The 21,256-nt window shown below is 39.3% G+C and overlaps 2 protein-coding genes and 1 long non-coding RNA gene across 3 annotated transcripts; 2 read left to right on the plus strand and 1 right to left on the minus strand.

The window, feature by feature from the left end:
• The first annotated feature begins 1,072 nt into the window (after window positions 1–1,072).
• Window positions 1,073–6,276, plus strand: LOC121768088 (ATP-dependent RNA helicase DEAH11, chloroplastic-like). The gene is given in 4 exon segments (XM_042164443.1): window positions 1,073–1,448; window positions 1,757–2,374; window positions 2,376–4,881; window positions 4,974–6,276. Coding segments are annotated over 4 exon segments (4,542 nt in total). The 5' UTR covers window positions 1,073–1,250; the 3' UTR covers window positions 6,194–6,276.
• Window positions 6,277–7,489: 1,213 nt separating this feature from the next.
• On the plus strand, window positions 7,490–10,323 carry LOC121768078. Its single transcript, XR_006043277.1, has 5 exons — window positions 7,490–7,573; window positions 7,669–8,155; window positions 8,299–8,571; window positions 8,646–8,765; window positions 9,970–10,323. It is a non-coding gene; the product is annotated as an uncharacterized LOC121768078 (long non-coding RNA).
• A 3,041-nt stretch (window positions 10,324–13,364) lies between these two features.
• Window positions 13,365–15,533, minus strand: LOC121766984 (probable serine/threonine-protein kinase PBL3). The gene is made up of 5 exons (XM_042163205.1): window positions 15,395–15,533; window positions 14,331–14,611; window positions 14,116–14,251; window positions 13,493–13,629; window positions 13,365–13,415 (listed from the first exon to the last, which is right to left on the minus strand). Exons 1-5 carry the CDS (start codon window positions 15,531–15,533, stop codon window positions 13,365–13,367), a joined length of 744 nt encoding a protein of 247 aa, XP_042019139.1.
• Window positions 15,534–21,256: the final 5,723 nt, after the last annotated feature.

Raw genomic sequence — 21,256 nt, forward strand, 5'->3', positions numbered from 1 at the left:
TAGTTTTCTTATTCAATAAGTTAGGGTAGTATTCTAGTATTATAAATAGGAGAGCTTGTTATCATATTTAATCATCCAACAATGAATCAATGAATATATTATTTTAGCCAAATGCTTCGAGTTATGCTTTGAATCCATAATTCCCTACGCTACCTGCTGCCCGACGGAAGGTCTCCGCGCACAGCCGGAACGTATATCTGATCTGTAGCCGTTGCCCGACGGGTTGGAACCCGCGCACAGCCGCCCAGATCTTTATCTCCGCCGACCCTCACGGGCGCCGGATTATCTTTAGGTCCTTAACAGGCCGTCTCAGATTAACGTGCAACAGCCTCCGTTCGTCCACCTTTCTCCCACAATTCTCCTCTTACTCAGCCACGCTTCTAAACTCACTTTTTACTCTCATCAACTATTTAATTCGATTTTGGCGCCTTTTTGTAGATATCTAAAACGGTATCCCAGTTGCATTGCATGCACGTTCATGGACCAATCCAACGCCTCTTCTTCTGCCGGCCGCCGTCAGCCTTCGTCAACCGCACCGTACCACTGGAGATCACAGTTCCCTTCCAGCAACTACGATCGCCCACCGCCCCAGGCATAAGCGGGCCGACGCGGAGGCCGTGGTCTGGAGACCCGCCGCAGTGATCGAATTTCGCCGTGTCGAATTCTATCTCCGTCTCACTCGATTACGAGCAGTGGTGCGAGACTCTGGCGACGGTGGTTCAGCTCTGGGAGATGAAATTGGAAGGAAAGGGGTTTGGCTTTGTGCCCCACCTTGTTTCCAACATCGATGATAGGATAAACCTCCTATCAGGCTGATCGGCGTCCGTAGATCGGCGATCGATAAATGTTTGTCGCGGGCGAGTGCCCGTCGAGCACGACGGTTTCTCACTTGGAGAAGAGAATGAACGATAATATTGATATTCTTGATTGATTGCTCAAACGATTACAATAACTCCTATTTATAATGCTAATAACTAACTTAATGAACAAGAAAACAAAGATATGGAAAAAATACAAGATAACTAAATAAAAGATATGGAAGATATGCCATTAATATCTCGTATCAATCGAGCTTCCCTCGGATAGGCTGGAATTGAACGATAGGCTGAAGGTGTTGTTTCTCGAGAAATTGAAGGGGTTGAAGGAGGGTGTGTTGGTGGAGAAGTGGATGAAGAAATTGGATTATGTGGAAGATGAAATTAGAAGGATTTCTAGCGTCTTGAGAGATAAGGGAAGGTTGCGGGTTTTCAATGAGCTGTGTGAGAAAAGGGAGGTTTTGGTGGGTGAGACTACCTTTATATCCAACAGGATTGAGGAATTCAGAAATGGCATTAGGTCTATTGAGGAGGATTTATATGCTGATGATGAGGGAATGCAGGAGGCTCGATGACGGACTGCCTATTTATGCCCATCGCCGCGAGATCATGAAGCAGATATACTGCTAACAGGTTGCTCTAGCCTCATTCTCTTGTAGTATTAATTGTCACATTTCAAACATGGAAAATTATAATTATATGAAAGAAAGGGTGACAATTTCCAACTCAATCAACTTTTATGCAAGGATGGAAGTTAACATCATATAAAAATCATTGTATAAAGAAACAAAATTGATGTCTATTACATTTTAAGGTCATTTTGGAGGTTCTTATTTTAATAGGAATGATTGCTTATTGATGTTGATTATTTCATGTAGACTTGCAATTGTTGGTAAAGCATTCGGAATGTATTTTAATTGTTTCGATGGGAACTTTCACAGGTGACAGTACTTATAGGTGAGACCGGTTCAGGAAAGAGCAAGCAGTTGGTTCAGTTTCTTGCTGATTCTGGAATATGTGGAGACGGTGCCATTATTTGCACGGATCCAAGAAAACTTGCTGCAATCACATTGGCGGAGAGGGTGAAAGATGAAAGCTTTGGGTGCTATGATGATACTCCAGTTGTGTGTCACCAGTCATATTCATCGCTTCAGGAGTTTGAGTCCAACGTGGTGTTTGCTACTGATCATTGCCTGTTGCAGCACTACATAAGCGACAATCAACTATCCATGGTATCTTGCATTATTGTTGACGAGGCTCATGAAAGGAGCTTGAACACAGATCTCCTTCTGGCTTTGCTCAAGACTCTACTCTGTCAGAGGCCCTGTCTCAGGCTTATCATCATGTCTGCTACCGTGGATGCAGACCGATTCTCTGATTACTTTTTTGGCTGTAGGACCTTGCATGTGTCTGGGAGAAACTTCCCTGTTGTTAAATATGAACCCTGCCATTCTCAAGTGTCTAAATTAATGCCGTCGTATGTACATGATGTTCTAACTACAGTAGTGAAGATCAACAAGACTGAGAGGGAAGGCACTATTCTCGCATTCTTGACGTCAGCAGAGTGAAGTAGAATGGGCTTGTGAGAATTTCCAAGCTTCGTACGTTGTAGCATTGCCCTTACATGGAAAACTTTCATATGAAGAACAGCATAAAGTGTTTCTAACCTATCCAGGTAAAAGAAAAGTGATATTTTCCACCAATGTTTCTGAGACATCACTGACAATACCCGGCGTCAAGTATGTGGTTGACCCTGGAATGGCAAAAGAGAGCATGTATGAACCTGCTACAGGGATGAACATTCTCAAGGTTAGCAGAATCAGTCAGAGCTCTGCTAAACAACGAGCTGGTTGTGCTGGGAGAACAGAGCCTGGGACATGCTATAGACTCTACTCTGAAGATGATTTTAAATCAATGCTACCACACCAGGAACCAGAAATTCGCAAGGTGCATCTTGGCGTAGCAATTTTAAAAATCGTGGCATTGGGTGTGAAGGATCTGCAGGAGTTTGACTTTGTTGATGCACCTAGTGCCAGTTCCATAGATATGGATGTCAGAAATCTTGTTCAGCTAGGAGCAATTGTGCTGAAAAACGATGCGTATGAGTTAACAAGTGAAGGGAAAGACATAGTGAAGTTGAGTATTGAGCCTCGGCTTGGTAAAATAATTTTACAATCCTTCCGCCAGCGGTTGGGTAAAGAGGGTCTTGTTCTTGCTGCAGTAATGGCAAATTCTAGTAGCATATTTTGCAGAGTCGGAACGGTGGATGCTAAGTTGAAATCTGATTGCCTGAAAGTGATGTTTTGCCATCCTAGCGGCGATCTTTTCACATTTCTTGGCGTTTACAGAGAGTGGGAAGCTGTTCCGCGTGAAAAGAGAAACACTTGGTGTTGGGAAAATAGCATTAATGCAAAGACATTAAGGAGATGCCAGGACACTGTTATGGAAATGGAAGCTTGCCTTAAAAATGAATTGAATATCATTGTGCCACACTATTGGCTTTGGAATGGTGAGCATGAAAAAAGTTTGAAAAAAGTAACACTCTCTTCCTTGCCTGGAAATGTGGCTATGTACTCTGGCCACGATCAACACGGTTATGAAGTGGCACTAACAAAGAAACATGTGCAGTTGCATCCTGCGTGTTCTTTGTTCAACTTCGACCAAAGGCCGGCCTGGGTGGTTTTCTTGGAAATATTATCTGTGTCAAATGAGTATTTGGCATGTGTTACAGCATGTGATTTTGATTGTTTTCCGACCCTGTCTCCTTCTCTACCATTTGATTTCTTGGCAATGAACAGGCAACGGTTGCAGAAGAGGGTTCTATCAGGGTTTGGAAGTGTTCAGTTAAAAAGGTTTTGTGGGAAAGCTAATAGCAATGTGCGCTTTCTTGAATCAAAAGTAAGAGAGTCGTGTGCTGATGAAAGGATTGGTGTTGTGGTTGATGTTGACCAGAATGAGGTGCTTGTGTATGCTTCTTCACAGCATATTGAGAGAGTGATGGGTTTAGTTGTAGAAGCATTGGAGTATGAAAAGAAGCTATTGCGGAATGAGTGTATTGAGGAATTTATGTATGGCCCTAAGGTCTTGAACTCCGTTGCTCTCTTTGGTGCTGGTGCTGAGATAAAGCATCTGGAACTTGAGAACAGATGCCTGTCTGTTGACATATATCATTCTAATGTTAGCGCACTTGATCGGAAAGAGCTTCTACTCTTTATTGAGAGTTTCACTTCGGGTTTGGTTTGCTCTGTTAGCAGGTTCTATGTCTCTAGTCAGGAAAATGAAGAGAAGGACAAGTGGGGAAGGGTGACATTTTTTACTCCTGATGCTGCAGAGAAGGCTTCTGCGTTGAATGATGTCGAATTTAGTGGTGGTTTGTTAAGGGTCGTTCCTTGTATAAAAAATCAAGACAGTGATCTCAGAATGATGTCGTCCAATCGTATCAAAGCCAAAATTTCGTGGCCTCGTCGGCGCAGCAAAGGGATTGCATTTGTGAAATGCAATCCAGATGATGTCGAAGCAATGGTGAATGATCTCGCCAATCTAGTTATTGGTGATACGCGTGTTTGGTGTACACCAAGTGCTAAGTTTCGAGACAGCATTAGAATTACTGGGCTTGACAGGGAGCTTTCTCAAGAAGATATACGTCCCGTCATAAGAGCTTCGACAAGTAGGCAAATCACGGACTTCTTTCTGTTGCTAGAGAATGCAAATGACGATCTTCTACCACCACCACCGGCTTGTGAGGATGCCATTTTGCGAGAAATTTCTTCCTTCATGCCTAGAAGGATCCAGGGTGCCCCGGTTAACGTTAAGGTATTTCCACCAGAAGCAAAGGACAGTATCATGAGAGCCCAAATTGATTTTGATGGAAATTTATATTTGGAGGCAGCCAGGGCCCTGGAGCATATCGACCGAAAAGTACTACCTGGGTGTGGCTCGTGGCAAAAAATTGTATGTCGTCCACTGTTTAATGGCTCTGTGTATTGCCCTCCCTCTGTATATCATGTTATCGAGAACGAGTTTCATCATCCCCTCAGAAGGCTTCAGCGTGATCCGCGTTATCAAGGTACTAAATGCCTTGATTTTGATTTGTGGAAATGCATTTCATTAAAATGCCTTAAATGTACTGTTATGTTGCTGATGTTCAATTTTGTGCAGGTGTAGAATGGTGTATGGAGAAAACCAATAATGGTGGCTACCGAGTAAAGATATCGGCTAGCGCCACTAGACTTGTTTTCGAGTTGGAAAAGTCTCTGTCGGAGCTCGTTGGAGGGACAATTATACATCATCCGGATATAACCCCGGCTGTTCTTGAGATTCTTTTTTCGCAGGATGGGGTAATGCTTATGAAATCTGTTGAGGGAGGGACTGGAACGCATATATTCTTCGATAAGCAGAAAATGACTTTGAGAGTCTATGGTCCCCCAGAAAAGATGGAGTATGCACAGCAGAGTTTAGTCAAAGGTCTCCTAACCCTATATGACAGTAGGCAACTCGAGATTCGACTTTGCAATGGAGTCTTCCCTTCTGATATGATGAAGAGAGTTGTTGAGCGTTTCGGGCCGGATCTTAACGGACTTAGAGATAAAGTGCCAGAGGTGGAGTTGTCTTTAAATGCAAGACGTCACGCTATATCTGTTAAAGGTAGCAGAGCATTGATGCAAGAAGTCGAAAGCATACTGCGCGATCTTGCACAGCCAAGCGCGTTGCAAAGCCCGGAGAATGATCATGATAGTGCTTGTTTCCTCTGTCTATGTGAAGTGGAGCCGTGCGATTCTCACATGCTTGAGGACTGCCATCACAAAGCCTGCAAGTCATGTTTGTTGAGGCAGTTTGAATCTGTTATCCAAAGTCGCGGACGTTTCCCGTTGCTCTGTTCTAAATGGGATTGCGAGGCTAAAATCGCGGTTGCTGATTTGAGGTCTTTGCTGTGTAAAGAGAAACTCGATGAACTTTTCGAGGCTTCGTTGGGTGCATACGTGGAAGCGAGTGGAGGTGCTTTGCAGTTTTGCCCGTCGACCGACTGTCCTTCAGTGTACAGAGCAGCGGGTCCCAGTGGCCCCGCTGCAGCCTTCAAATGCGGGGTGTGCTTCATGGAGACGTGTACCAAGTGCCACGTTGAGTACCACCCGCTCCTGTCCTGCGAGAGGTATCGCGAGCTGAAAGTTGATCCCGATGTATCGCTCAGGGAGTGGTGCATAGGGAAAGATAACGTGAAGACGTGCCCGGGGTGTGGGTTCACGGTTGAGAAGGTGGACGGGTGCAACCACGTTTCGTGTAGGTGCGGGAGACATGTTTGCTGGGTATGCTTGGATTCGTTCGACAGGGCCGAAGACTGCACCAGTCATATCAGCTTTGGACACCCAAACATGTTGTAAGATATGCTTCATGTAATATGAAAAATAGTGTTGGTTGCCATTTTTATTCCCTTTAATTGATAGTAATTATTATGCATTCATCACATCCTCAATTTACACACAAAATTATCAAATCTCTATCTCTGCACTATGCAATGCAACAAACTAGTAAAATCAGAACATGTGCAATGTTGTGTAAGAAGTAAGTAAACATCAGGGAGCAGTTTGCATCATTCTCTGATCCTTTTCTATTATTCAACATCTCTACATGAACACCAATCCTCCAACCACACTTAACAATATTATCTAATGATTATTCTGGAAACAGTATTTTTCTCCTTAAAATCCAGACTGAGTCTTCAAAGAACAAAAGTAGAAAAACAAGTGATTTGTTAAAGATAGAAGGGTATCCAGAAGAACACCTACCGGAAGTCAATTATGAAGACTGAATTACTAGTATGTAGATCATAGATACAATATATAATAACTATAATAAAAAGATTAAATGTTAAATATATTACTTTTTAAATTATTAGTATAAATACATGTAATGGATTTAGTTTGTTGCATAGTTAATTGAGATAGGAACTCTAATATCTTAGAAGAAAAAAAACTTCATAGCTTTAGAAATAATGAAACAAATGAGTTGGAAATGAAAACATGTCTTTATTTTTTTTTATCAAGTTTCTATGTAATACTTCAAAAATTAAGAATTAAAAGAAAATAAAATTTTCAAAAGTAAAAAAATTAAAATCAAAATTATGAAATTCATAAAATTAAAATAGTAAACTCACACTACAAAAAAAAGGCGCCGTTTGCTACCATTTTTCGAAATACTTTCTAGCACATCTGTGAGCATAAATGGAAAAAACGACCATTTTTTGAAATATTGAAAATTTACCCACTAGTCAAATTTCCTTCCGTTTGCGAGCACTCGTATGTGCTAGCAAAAAATTTTCATGTAAAAAGGAAACATAATCATTTCCACCGGCCGTTTGCGAGTAAATGTGCTAGAAAATTTGCGAGTGGGAGTAAAGGTGCTATCAAATTTGCGAGTGGGAGTAAAGGTGCTAGCAAAATCTTTAGTTCTTATCCAGAACCGTTTTCTTCATTCTTAGCAACTTTTTCGAGTGGGACAAATACTATTATAGTCCTTGAAACCTATGCTATAACATGTTTATAGTTTCAACCTGTAATAGTTTCAAAGACAAATACAGGTTACCAACCTCTTATAGTCCTTGAAACCTCTGCTAAGTATTAATTTTGATTGGTGTGATTTATTAGATGATTGATATTCTGTCTCGGTTTAAGAGAAACATACTCTCATGATACAGATTACTTTCTGCCTTGATGGTAACATGATCAACTTGATCAAACTTACTCGTTGCTTGTAATTGAAATGTGGGTTCAGATTTTTCTTTCCTGTAGGCGTGTTGGTGGTGAAAATGTTTATTAACATTATGTATTGAAAAACTCTATATTCCTTTGGTTTGCAGAAATGCCTCGTGGAGGATTTACAGGACGCAGAGCCTCAGCCCCCATTGGCCCTCTAGCTCGGGTAGGGAACACGGCTCAGCTACCAGAAATGTTGGGTCTTTTCGATGTTGAGCTACAGGACGCAGGGCCTCAAACCCCATTGAATTTATTCGATGTGGAGGAAGAAATTGATGTTGATGAAGAGGATAATGTCGAAGGGGAAGAAGGGGAGAGAAATAATACAATGAGGGATAGTCCTTCACCTACACATGATCAAGATGGTCGTGTATACTACAACTCAGGAAGGGACTGTTAGTGGTTAGCTAATTTTATACATTTTTTATAATTTTTTGAAGTTACTAAACCTATAGTGATTTGCAGTTTGCACCCTTCGAGAGTTGTGGCAAACGTATTACACGATTGGTTTCAGAATATAGTACTCCCGCATGCGTTCTTACAAAATAAACTTACTGACGAAGATGTTAAACATATTGGCTGGAATTTCAGGTAATTGTATAAACCATTAGCATAAAGAATGGTCAAGGTTTTACTTATGTTCTGATTGTATCCTAGAATTTCTTGATGTAACTGTAATCTTATATATATATTTGATATGTTGTTCTAACTTTTTTTTTTTAATTATTTTACAGAACCATGCTAACACTGAGCAATATAATCAAGACCACGTCAAATTTGCTTTTGGTAGAAGATGCAGAAACAAATACGGTGATCATATAAACAAATTGAAACATAAGAAAAAAAAACCACCTTATTTCATTGAAGCTTTATGGGAGGCTTACTCTAATGCATGGGAGGATCCGGTTGCCAAGAAATTCTTAGAAAACCGCAAACAGGGGTATGAAAAGGCCCCGCCCACACATGCTAATGGATCTGTTTCATTTGAAGTCACTGTAGAAAGAATGGTAAATATTGCATTTTATAATTTAACTTGTTTACAGTTTGTAATTATTGTTAACTTTTTGAATATTGTTTGCAGACCAAAGAGAATAACGGGAAGTGTCCTGAATTTATAGAAGTCTATAAAAGAACTCACACGCTAAAAGGCAAAGATTCAGAAGAAGGGGTGTTGTGTTTGCATCGCGCCATAGAAACAATGGTAATTTCATATTCATATTAATATGCATACTAATTTATTTGTCTACAATTATTTTGAGTGACAACTGCTGGAATATTTACTAATATCTAATATCAAAGAAGATATGAAGCATTTCTTGATCTTGCATTTGGAATTTTAAATGAAGAAAATGGAAACTGCCTTGCATCTATGCTATGCTTCTATGGTTGATTCTATGCAATTTTTGAAAAACCAAGGCAGTTAGGAAGGGGGTTTACCATCTGTTGATATCGTATTTGCTCAATCAACTTTGGTATTGGTTGTGATTCTTGACATATGCGAATCTGCACATACTTGATTTGTTGATGATTTTGCATTTGGTTGTACCATAACATCTACTCGTGAGATTGTAAGAGGCTGTCCCAAAATTTATACTCCCTCCGTCCCACAAAAGATGTCACACTTTCCTTTTTAGTTTGTCCCACAAAAGATGTCACATTTCCATTTTTGGAAAAAGTTCTCTCTCACATTAATATAAAAATTATATTTTCTCTCTCCATTTAACACACAAAACAAAAACCTCATAAAATCTCGTGCCATCCCACAAGTGTGACATCTTTTGTGGGACGGAGGGAGTAATATATTAACTAATTTGAGAACAAGAATATGCCTTTGAAAGTATTCAGCTAGAATATTTAGACTTGTAGCATTGTTGGTAAGGTTATGATGCTATAGTCTAATGCTACTGCTTGGAATATGTTGAAGTTAAAGTAAAGTCAGATCTTAAATGTGTTTGTTTATATAGATCTAAGGATATTTTCAATGTGGATTGGAAAAGCATATTTATTTCTGGACCTTGTAATTGTTTGTTCAGTTTTAGTTGATGGATTTAGTTGATTCAGATTGTGAGTTCCGGATTACTTGAAAATTTTCACTTTTTTTCCATACATGGTAACTACTTTTGCTTCATTGTGTGGTATTTTACTATTTTTTTTTGCATTCACCAAATGTTCTCGGCCTTAACTGTAAACCTATTTATTTTTTACACTTACAATTGTATACTTGATGGATAGTAGTTTGCTAATAAATAGGTTGTTTGCTAATTTAGAATACATAGTGTATACTTGATGGATTTAGAGAACATCATTTGTTACACTTTTACTTGATGGATAGAATTAGATTTATTTTCTAAATTGATTTGTTTGTTAATTTAGAATACTTACTACTATGTCTTTGCTGTTTAAAGGAGAAAGTTAGTGCAAGGGCAGATGAATTACGGGCCAACGGGATAGTAGATCCAGATTATGATGCCATTTACTTTGAGCTGTTTGGGAAGCTAAACAAGAGAAAGCAAATTTCTGGAGCCGGACAAACAACTAGCATCTATTTCCCTAATGCTAGCAGTTAGTCCGCTTGTGGCTCATTTGGAGTTAGTACGGAAGAGGTCCAGCGACAGGTACAAGCAATGCGAGAGCAAGTCACTATCGAGGTGCACGAGGACTTGGAGAAGAAACATGAGCCAATGGTCGCTAAGATAGAAAGGCAAAATGCGGAGTTGCGCTCGGATTTAGAGGGAGAATGAGAGGTTGTTAGAACAAATGATGAACCTTAGTGAACAATTTAACCAAATGAGAAGTCAAAAATAGGTTTAGTCTTATAAACTAAAAGTGTAAAACAATATTATTACTTTTATGTAACTTCTGAGTTTTTGTTATTTTTTATTTCATTTCGTTTTTTCATTTAATAAATTATCCAGGTAAAAATTTGTAGAAAAAATAATATTTGAATTTATAATAAAATACTGATTTGCATACTGTAAAATTTTAATGTGGTGCATTTTAGAGTGAATTTATCTAAGAACTCGAATAATTGGAAATAAAAAAGAAAAAAGAAAAAATAAATATTAATTTTACAACTTTAAAATACTAAACAAATGATTTTAAAACTTTATTCCTTCTCCTTCTTAACTCTCTCTTTTTTTTCATACTTTATTTCTCTCTCCACTTAAACTTTAAACAATAGCGGACATTTGCAACTTGCACATTACCAACTTGCACATTACATAGCTGAAATTGAAATGGATAATGAGAGATAAAATTTGAGAATGAATAATATAAATTAAAGATACATTTATTGATCTATCGAAATATGTGGGGTTAATACATATTAACCATATGAGTAAATCATTAATCCAGACATTGTAGCTAACTTTTGCCCATATTAAAAGAATGAAAGCCAGCACGATTTGGAGCATGACTAGAAAAATCACCACAATTTAACACCAAAATTGAATCTCATTTACTAATATTCAACAATGAAATAATTGATTCAACAATAAAGTCATACCAGCATTTTCTCATCTCACTTCATCAGTCAACATTTTCATCTGCTAAGACCATTCCATGTTCAGAGGAATGACTTCGATAAAACATAGTAAGATGCATAGTAATGGTCATATGTTTATAGATACACTCTCATACATTAATTGAGAGTTTGTAACAATTTTCCTTTACAAGCATTAAAACATAACCAAGCATACATTGGTATTACAGTGATTCAAGCACACCTACAACCTCGGACATTTTTGGTCGTAGTCTTGGTTCTATACACAGACATTGCGGACAGGGTTTAGTTAAAATAAGGTTTTGCAAAATCAATTAGATTATACTCTCCCGCAGGCTGTTTAGGGTCAATAATTCAATGCCCTGACATTATTTGGAGCAAAACGGCTCCAAAACCATACACATCAGATCCCGTAGTCAAGTGACCTGTACATAAAAAAACAGCAGCATTCAAAAAAGACAGCCAGACCAGTAGCTAGACATATAAACTAACTAGGTTTAGAGATGTGACTGAACCACAGATTGAGCTGAGTTCGTATATAAGGTGTAGAGTAGAAACCAAACGAGCTGAGTTTGAGCTCAGGCCTAGTTTGTTTGGTTTACAGCTCTAAATTCTAATCATTCTTTTCAATCAGTACTTAGAATAGAACCTGTTGTCATGTACTCCGGAGGATCATATTCGTATGTACCAATAACTGGACTTGATACATGAGTCGAAGGACCATCTCTTGCAAGACCAATGTAACGCCCGTACTTTTTATGGAAGATAACGCGCGTAAATCGAGGAACGATCGAAGGGATTATATTTGGAACAACACCAAATATAAATTATGCCGTTAAACGTACTTTAATTTTGGTCATGAAGAACGAGATAACAAAAATTAAATAAAGACTCGTGAATTTAATTAACGAAGGAAAGTACGAAAAATATAAAGTATGAATTTATTTTGGGCTTTGCAAAATTTAATTAGAGTCCAATTGTCTATCTACAAAATAGCTTGGACCCTAATTATTTTAAAAGTCTAACTAAACAATGATATTTTCTAACATGGGCTTACCATAACTTGAGCCCAACAACATGGAATTAAAGTAATTCAAGCCCAAAGACCCACCCTTCTTCTTCTTCTTCTTCTTCTTCTTCTCTTCCTTCCCTCCCTCCTAGTCGACGCCCCCCCCCCTTCAAAGTGGAGACCCTCCAAATTTCCACTTCTTCACCTTCTACCTTCCACATTTAATCCTATAAAACCAAGAGTCACCCATGATATAATCTATGTTCATCCATCTTTCCACTACTCTTCTACTTCAACTTCAAACAAAACAAAATTTGAGAGAGGGCCGAGAGATAGAGAAGAGAGCCGAGAGAGTGAAGGAAGTGGGTTGCTACCATTCTTGCTCCTCCACCACCAAATTCAATCCTTCTTGAGGTGGTTCGCACGCACACTAACAGTCGGAACGAGGAATTTTTCGGAAATTCTAAGCTTTCGAGGTGGGCTTTATTACTTAAATTCTTTTATTTTGAAATGATATGTTTATGGTGAAATAAGGGTGGTTTAAAATAGTATGTCATGCCGTTTTTATGTTTTGAATTGCCATCTGATTGTCTACTGGGATAATATCCTACTAGACTTTGATAGTTAACGAATTCGGGTCTGACTAGGGAGTGAGTCCCTACTCGGACTAGTGCACTGATAGGGATCGTGAGCCGTCCCCTAGGTCGGCCGGTCCAGTGATCAAGATTGTGGCCACAGTCTCGTTTCACACGATAGTTCAGATATGGTACATGATGGAGATGATGATGGGCTGCGCAGCCATGTTTTATGATAGAAATGATTTTAGTGTTTCTTGGCCTTTTTAAAGTAAAACCCGAGATTCACTCGACGATGGCTTGACATAATTTAATCGATGAAAGTATTTCGGGCATGAGTTCACTGAGTGCATCAAGTACTCAGCCCCTGCATATGTTTTCCCTATGTGCAGGTTGAGCGTGGACGGGGGACGGAGGATGTTGAGCATTGGACAGAGACAATATTCAATAAATGATCCGGTTGCTATTGTGTCTTCATACATAGTAGTAGCTAACTCTCAAATGCTTCCGCTACGTCAAGTTTTAAGAATTTCTTTTAATTCCTTTGAATTGTCAAACTATGTCATTCACGTTATGTACCTTCGGGATTTGAAACCTTGTTGATAAATGAAATTTCATCGTTGATCGATAAGTTGTATTGTCTTGATCGTTTTCCCCCTTCTTCCCCGCTTCTTAATTCCCCCATTAGTCGCGATTTTCCCATGCTTCCTATCCTTAGGAAGTGCGGTCGTGACAACCAAAGCCCGACAACTTGCTGTTAAAGTCCTACAATAGAGCCAAAATTGAGTTTTGATTACGTACGAGAACAGTTTAGAAAGATTCAAAAACTTCGCCAAACTTACGCCATCTAAAAGAATGTTACTACACTTAATATTTCGATGTATGACCGGTATTTCCAAGTCATGCAAGAAGGAAATAGTTCTTGCAGCACCTATAGCCACTTTGACTCTTGTTGCCCAATCAAGGAAATTATGCCCTCCTATCGAAACACAAAAATTGACATTTATGACCATGAAAATCCACATTGTAAAGAGTAACTCACAAATTGTAATGGATATGTGCATATTTTGTTGATGCCATTTAGAATGCTTTTATCGAAAACAAGAGTCAAAGGGTTGTCTACTATAAAGTATTGAGAATATTCACGATTGGATACTTTTATCATAAATCATGGAAATTAATAAGCAAGAGGCTTGTCATATTCCAAAGTTTCAATCCATCATAGTAAACAGCAGAGTAGACTTGGTATATTTTCCTTTTTGAGTTCTTCTATTAAACTTGGCTTATTTCTGTTTGGCTAATGAGGGCCACACACCTTTACACCATAATCTTACTCTAATGAGACAGAGGAGACGAAGGGAGTACTAATGTTTAATAATGCTATTTTTCGAGAGGAGACATCTAACAATTTTTACGAAGAAAATGGTGAGATGTTATGGAAGTAAGTCAAGTATGCCAAATTTACTTGTGAACAAATGGTTGTCCAAGCTTCCTTTGAGTATGAACTCGTATACCAGAATCCTGTTGTCTGCACTGCAGATATATCCGACAAGTTTGATCAAATTTGGGTGATGGAGTTGACTCAAATAATGTATTTCATCCTGCAACAATTCTGAATGGTTGGTAAACATTGCACTGTAAAACTAAGCACTAAAGAGAAGTTAGAGGGGAAACACCTACTGCCAACTGCCTATTTCCTTGATAACCTTCGTGTTTCAACTTCTTGATAGCAACAGTAATTCCAGTTACAGGCTTCTCTGCGGTAAGATTGTGTTCATGGATCCATCTTTTATAAACACAACCATTTGCCTCTGCCCCTTTCCCCCACAACATGCCTGGGTGAATGTTTTTGGTAGCTTTTTTTATCTCCCCATACTCTATGGCCTTCACATCACGGAAAACGAAAGTTTCCTGACTAGATAGATCTGCATGATCGAGTCTCTCGCCCGAATATCTATAATCTCATCAAGATCACAAGAGAATATAAAAAGATGCAAGTCAGAAAGTAGTTGTATCTAATCATATATCGACACAGAAAAACTTTGGGGACTGTAGGAATGGACTAAAAATTGCTCATTACATGAAATTACCAATTTATATATCTAAATAATTGACAATCTTCCCTGAGAATGGTGCTTTGATTACTACTTCACACTGTTTTATCACTTTCCAATACTAAAACCAACATTGTCTCTTTACAGAAATCAAAACATAAAATAATTGCAAGAACTTAGATATAGTACAAAATTATATTGAACCATATAGTGTTCAATATAGGGTGCGTTATAATGCTAAATTTTCTAAAATTGCAAAGTTGCTAACTCATTAACATTGTGTATTAAAATTGTCAACACGATCACATTAAAATGTAGTAACACATTTGTGTTGACATTTTGATGAACTATGTTGACATTTAAATATTAATGTCAACACAATGTATTAAAATATCAAATTAAGTTTATGTTGACATTTTTAATACAATACGTTAATGAGTTAGCAAGTTAACAATTTAAGAAAAGTTAGCAATGGATCACATCCCGTTCAATATAATAGCAAAAAATTGGAATCCGATTTGTTCTAAAACTTCATCAACTCTTCACAATAATGTAGCGAAAGAGAATGAACAAAATCAAGCCTTTAAGCCAAAATATAATCACTAAAAAAAAACCCCTAATTCCTCATCATCATATTTCTCATAACAAAATAGGGCACAAAAATTGATAACAAATGGAGTAATTGAATACCGATAGGAACATCGGAATCAAAGCTGAAATTAGTTGAATTTGAGGTGCTGAAGCTGTCGCAGAGTGCAAGCCGCCGGAACTCTTCTCTCTTTAGAACAGCTGCGACCAACTTCTCCCAGTTATCATAGTTCCGATACATTGAATCTCAAAAAATTCAATATCTTTTTTGGATAATTGAGCGTAAAAGCTTGCATAATTGAGAACAGAATGTTGAGATAATCATCCACCACCGCAAGTGGAAACCGCCATCTTTGACTATCAATTTGTAAAATTCTACTGTGATAAATGGTGCACATGCCTTTGAAGTTTTGTCTTCCACAAATGCGGCCATTGGAGATGAAAATCTGCAGCTCAATTCCCATATATACTCCATCTGTTACTATGTCTTTTTTATAATGCAGAGTTTAAGAAGTGGATGACGGAAAAATAAAAGTAAATAAAATAGGTAAGAGGATTAATTTTAGCAAAAAAAATATAAATAATGCATTTGTATTTATTTTAAAATAAAAAAATTATTAAATTAACATGTACTCTTTATTCCTTGACGGTACGAATTTTAAGAATTATTAAGAAAAATAATGAAAAAAATTAATAGAATATGAGTCTTACTTGTATATGGACTAAAATAAAAAATGGAACTCCTATTCACGAACGAAGAGACTTACATGTGTACCCAACTTTGGCGCAGAACTAAACAAAATGAAATCTCAGTTCGATTCAATAAATAAAACTGATTCTATGATCGATGTAATTAAACACGTGTGCATTTTTAATGTGCCGAATAAAATAATTAAAAGCTTCAGATGATTGGGCCCAACACCATGCTAAGTCGAGGCCCAGTAGAAATAAACCTGCTCAAACCCACGACCCGGAAACAAAAACTGTAAGTTCCTAAAAAGGTTTCCAGAGATTTTCGTTGATTACAATATACTTCCTCCGTTTTTTAAAAATAACAACTATTTTCATATTGGGTCTGTCACGACCGCCCTTTAGGGTTATTAAATACGGGCGATCGTGATGAAAAGAATTTAATGAAACGGACGAAAAGAATTAGGGTTTCAATCACAAGTTGGACCAACAATTAATATCCCAATAAATAACCAAAAGTTTGATATTATCCAACAAGAAATTCAAAATATCCATTATCCTAATAATTAAAGTTGTCGGCCCAAATATAACATAATTAAACGAAACGACACAGCGGAAACGATCAAGAGAAAGAGTGACGCCAGGTGTGAAGACACAACGGCACTCAAGGTTCAAAGACAATAGTAATCTCTTGAATTCACTTGCTCAACACCACCACATCCTCGTCGCCGCTCAACCTGCACATAGGGAAAACACATGCAGGGCTGAGTACTGTGAAATATACTCAGTGGGCTCATGCCGAAAACATTTTCAATAAAAGTTGTCAATTTATCATGCCATACTTAAGTAACAGCCGGGGTTTAGCTTTAGAAAGGCCCGAGGCACTAAAATCATTTTCCCATAGTAAAAGTCGACTGATCAGTCATTTTCCCATAGACGTTAGCCATATCTGCCAATACATGACTTGGAATGTGGCCACAAACCAAGCCACTAGACCGGCCAGCCCGTACGCTAGCACACGATCTACCATAGGTGTACACTAGTCCAAGTAGGGTTTGCGGCCCTACGAGGACCCGAATTCGATTTATATAACAATGGCGCATAGCCACATCAGATAGGCACGTAAAAATCAAATCACGGCATGATAAATACAGTTTCATTTCAATCGATAAAAATATTTAGGACGTTGTCCTTATTTAAAAGAAAGCCTTCCTCGAGTGCTTAATCCGAAATTATTCCTTTCCCTTGCGATCACGATTCCCTTGCGAGATATCACCTTTAGAATTTACATAACACATATATCAACACACTTTCAAATTAAATAAATAAATAAAATGCATGCCTCCTAATTTAAGCTATTTATCTTTTTTTTTTCTCGATTTTTGATTATTCGGCAGCAGCCCAAAATTCCTCCGCTGGCTCCTCGTATTTTACACCACGATGTTAAATAAACTCCCAAAATTTATTCACGCGCATAACTTGAACTATCGCAACTATTTCCCTTTGTTAAGAAAATTATGTATATTCCGGGCTTGAGATAAATTATTCATACTTCAAAATTAATTCGGGATTTAATTAAATGATTTCGTCACGATTAATTATCGGCCCAAGGATTTAAATGGAGCCCAAACAAAGTCTTTTTTTTTCCTAATGACAAAGCAAAAGCTCAAAATCAATTAATCCATAGCCCAACTAATGAGCACCTTTTTTATTAAAGAGGCCCAAATTCAAAAGTGAGCCCAAACACTCCCCATCATCTACACGCTACCTCTCTCTCTCCCTATCTTTCTCTCTTTCGACAAAATCAAGGATTGCAGCAGCTCTGGCGTCGCCTTCCACCTCCGCCGCCGACCGCCGCCCTCCGTACGTTGCCGGGAGAAGCCGCTGCCACTGCACAGAGCCGCGCCGCTGCTGCTACTGCTCGTCGGGAAGAGGCTGCTGTCGCCGGCGTCGTCGTCGGTCAGCCTTCGGCTCTGCCTTCCGTGGTGAACCGCGGCCGTCGTCGCCGTCGGGGTGGAGGGACTCTGCCGCCGCATCGCTCCAGACTTCTCCAGTGACGAGGACGAGCTCTCCGCCGCTGATTCCCCCCCTTGGTTTGAGAGTCCGCCACTGCCGTCGTCCAATTCAGCCGAGCCGCCGCTGCCGTCGTCCAATCCATCCATCGCTCATCACCAAACCAACCCCGAACAGATACCACGCAGCCCCGATTAACCCCGATTTCAACCGAAGTGATCGGTTCTTATTCAAGGTTGTTTCTTTTCGTTCCTGGTTTGATTTTAAAAGTTGCGATTGGTTTTGATTGTGCGATTTGATCGGTGATGCTTGTGGATTGAATTGTGTGGGGAGTGAAGTATAATGATGTGTATGGAGCAGAATGCAGTAATTCACGTTTTAAAATTGGGTAGGAAATATACCTTTTTGAATTGGATTTGGGTTGAAGTTCACACGGCTGAAGCAGGTTCTTGGGGCTGGAGAATTTTGATTACTTGGATAGAAGTTGAAGAAGACGGATTGACTGCAGAGAACGCTTTAGGGAAGGAATAACTGATATAGGATTTAATATAGTGGGAAGGGGGTTGGGGATATGGGAGAGATTTGTGGGAGAGGTGGAGGACGGTTTCAACTAGGATTAGGAGAATAATTTCGAATTCTTCCTCCTTTTTAATAGATGTGATTTGGCTGAAATTATATTTGTTTTTGGTATTTTATTTGCAGATTACGGAAGAGGAATATCTTTTCACGGAGGAGGAAAATCTGCGCAGAATCTTTAATTAAAATTGGAACCAAGGATATTTAATTTTAATTAGTTTAGTTTAATTCACCGCCCATTGTATTTTATTTTAAATCGCGCAGTCCGCAATTTATTTATCACGGACTGGACTTTTATATTAATTATTTAATTTATCGGATCCAACACGGAATTGAGTCCAATAAATATATTCCTCACGGAAAGGAGTTATCTATACGCATAATCATTTATTTCACAAATATCTCGTCCAACAACAATTAATTCACCATCAATTAAGTCACGGACTTTGCAAAAATAATAGCATTAATTACAAGTACTTTAGGGTTCTCAAATTAGGTTTAGAAAAACGGGGCGTTACATCCTACCAACCTTAGCAGAAATTTCGTCCCGAAATTTGTTACCCTCAAGTAAAGAGTTCTGGATACAATTCCATCATTTTATCCTCATTCTCCCACGTGGCTTCTTCATGCCCATGATTTTCCCATAGTACTTTCACACAAGCAACATTTTTATTTCTCACAATTTGGATCTTTCGGTCCAAAATAGATTGGGGTCTCTCTTCGTAACTCAAGTCTGGATTCAACACGACTTCCTCAAAACGAATCATATGTTTCGGGTCGAACACATATTTTCGTAACTGCGACACATGGAAAACGTTTGGTGGTAGCGCCAATCGATATGCAACGGGGCCCACTCTTTCAAGAATTTCGTAAGGCCCAATAAAATCGCGGCTTCAGTTTGCCTTTGACGTCGAATCGTGTTATCTCTTTTGACGGGTATACTTTTAGGAAAACTTTGTCGCCAGCTTGGAATTGTAGATCAGTTCGTCGGACGTCCGCATATGATTTTTGTCTGTCTTGAGCTTCTTTTATCCTTTCACGAATTTGCCGCATGATTCCCACTATTTCTTCAACTGCATCGGGTCCAAGTATTCTTCTTTCGCCAACTTCGTCCCAGTAGAGCGGTGATCTACACTTTCTTCCGTATAATGCCTCATACGGCGCCATGTTTATCGTTGCCTGGAAGCTATTGTTGTAGGCGAGCTCGATCAATGGTAGTGCTGCCTCCCAACTTCCTCCTCGGTCGAGTACCACGACTCTCAGCATATCTTCGAGAGTTTGGATCGTTCTTTCGGACTGTCCATCGGTTTGCGGGTGAAATGCCGTGCTGAAGTTCAATTTGGTTCCAAGCTCCTTCTGTAGACTTATCCAAAATCTTGAGGTGAATTTTGGGTCACGGTCGGACGTGATAGTCACTGGGACTCCATGCAATCGGACTATCTCCTTTACGTTATTTTGAGCTAGCTTGTTGGACCCATAGCTTATAAGAATCGGTATGAGATGCGCACTCTTAGTAAGTCGATCTATAATTACCCAAATGTCGGTGTTTCCCTCTCAGAGTCCTTGGCAAACCTGTCACGAAATCTATGGCGATGTGCTCCCATTTCCACTCGGGAATCTCTAGTGGTTATAACTCTTCATACGGTCGTTGATGTAGAATCTTCACCTGCTGACAGACTAAACATCTCTCGACGAATGACGCTATGTCCCTCTTAATACCATTCCACCAAAAGGACTTCTTCAGATCTTGATACATTTTCGTACTTCCTGGGTGAGCGGTGTAAGGTGTCTCATGAGCTTCACTCATCACCTCGTTTTTGAGCCCCTCGTTATCCGGCATGCATAATCTTCTTTCGAAAGTAAGGGCATTGTCACCTTCTTCACTAAAGTTCCCAGATTCGCCAGTTCGCACTTCTATCCGAATTTCCTCCAAGTTCGCATCCATCCGTTGTGCTTCAATAATCCTCGACCTTAGATCAGGTTCAACGACTAAAGTGGCGATTCGGGCTTCCACTGTTTCAGGTGCCCTCACCACTTCCAAACGCATCTTGTTAAACTCGCGAATCAAGATTTCTTCTTTGGTGATAAAAGTAGCCAGGTGGGAATGGTCCTTCCGGCTCAAAGCATCTGCCACTACATTTGCTTTTCCAGGGTGGTAATTGATGCCACAATCGTAGTCCTTCACCAATTCGAGCCATCTTCGTTGCCGTATATTCAAATCTTTCTGCTCGAAGAAGTACTTCAAGCTTTTGTGATCCGTGAAGATCTCACATCGGACTCCGTGGAGATGATGTCACCAAATCTTTAAGGCGTGTACTACCGCTGCTAACTCCAAGTCGTGGGTTGGATAGTTCAACTCGTGTGGCCTCAATTGTCGTGATGCATAAGCAATCACTTTGTTGTTCTGTATCAACACACATCCAAGTCCCACCTTCGAAGCGTATGTGTATACCACGTAGTTCACTCCATGTTCTGGCACCGCTAGAATCGGTGCACTAGTTAGCTTTTCCTTCAACAGTTGGAAACTTGCCTCACACTCTGGGGTCCAATTGACTTTTACCCCCTTCTTGAGTTGTTGGGTCATGGGTCTCGCTATCTTCGAGAACCCCTCTATAAACCTTCGGTAGTATCCTGCCAGGCCTAGAAAACTCCGAATCTCGTTTGGTGTCGAGGGTGCTTTCCATT

This window comes from Salvia splendens, chromosome 15 (genome assembly GCF_004379255.2).
Source record: "Salvia splendens isolate huo1 chromosome 15, SspV2, whole genome shotgun sequence".
NCBI classification, from domain to species: Eukaryota; Viridiplantae; Streptophyta; class Magnoliopsida; order Lamiales; family Lamiaceae; genus Salvia; species Salvia splendens.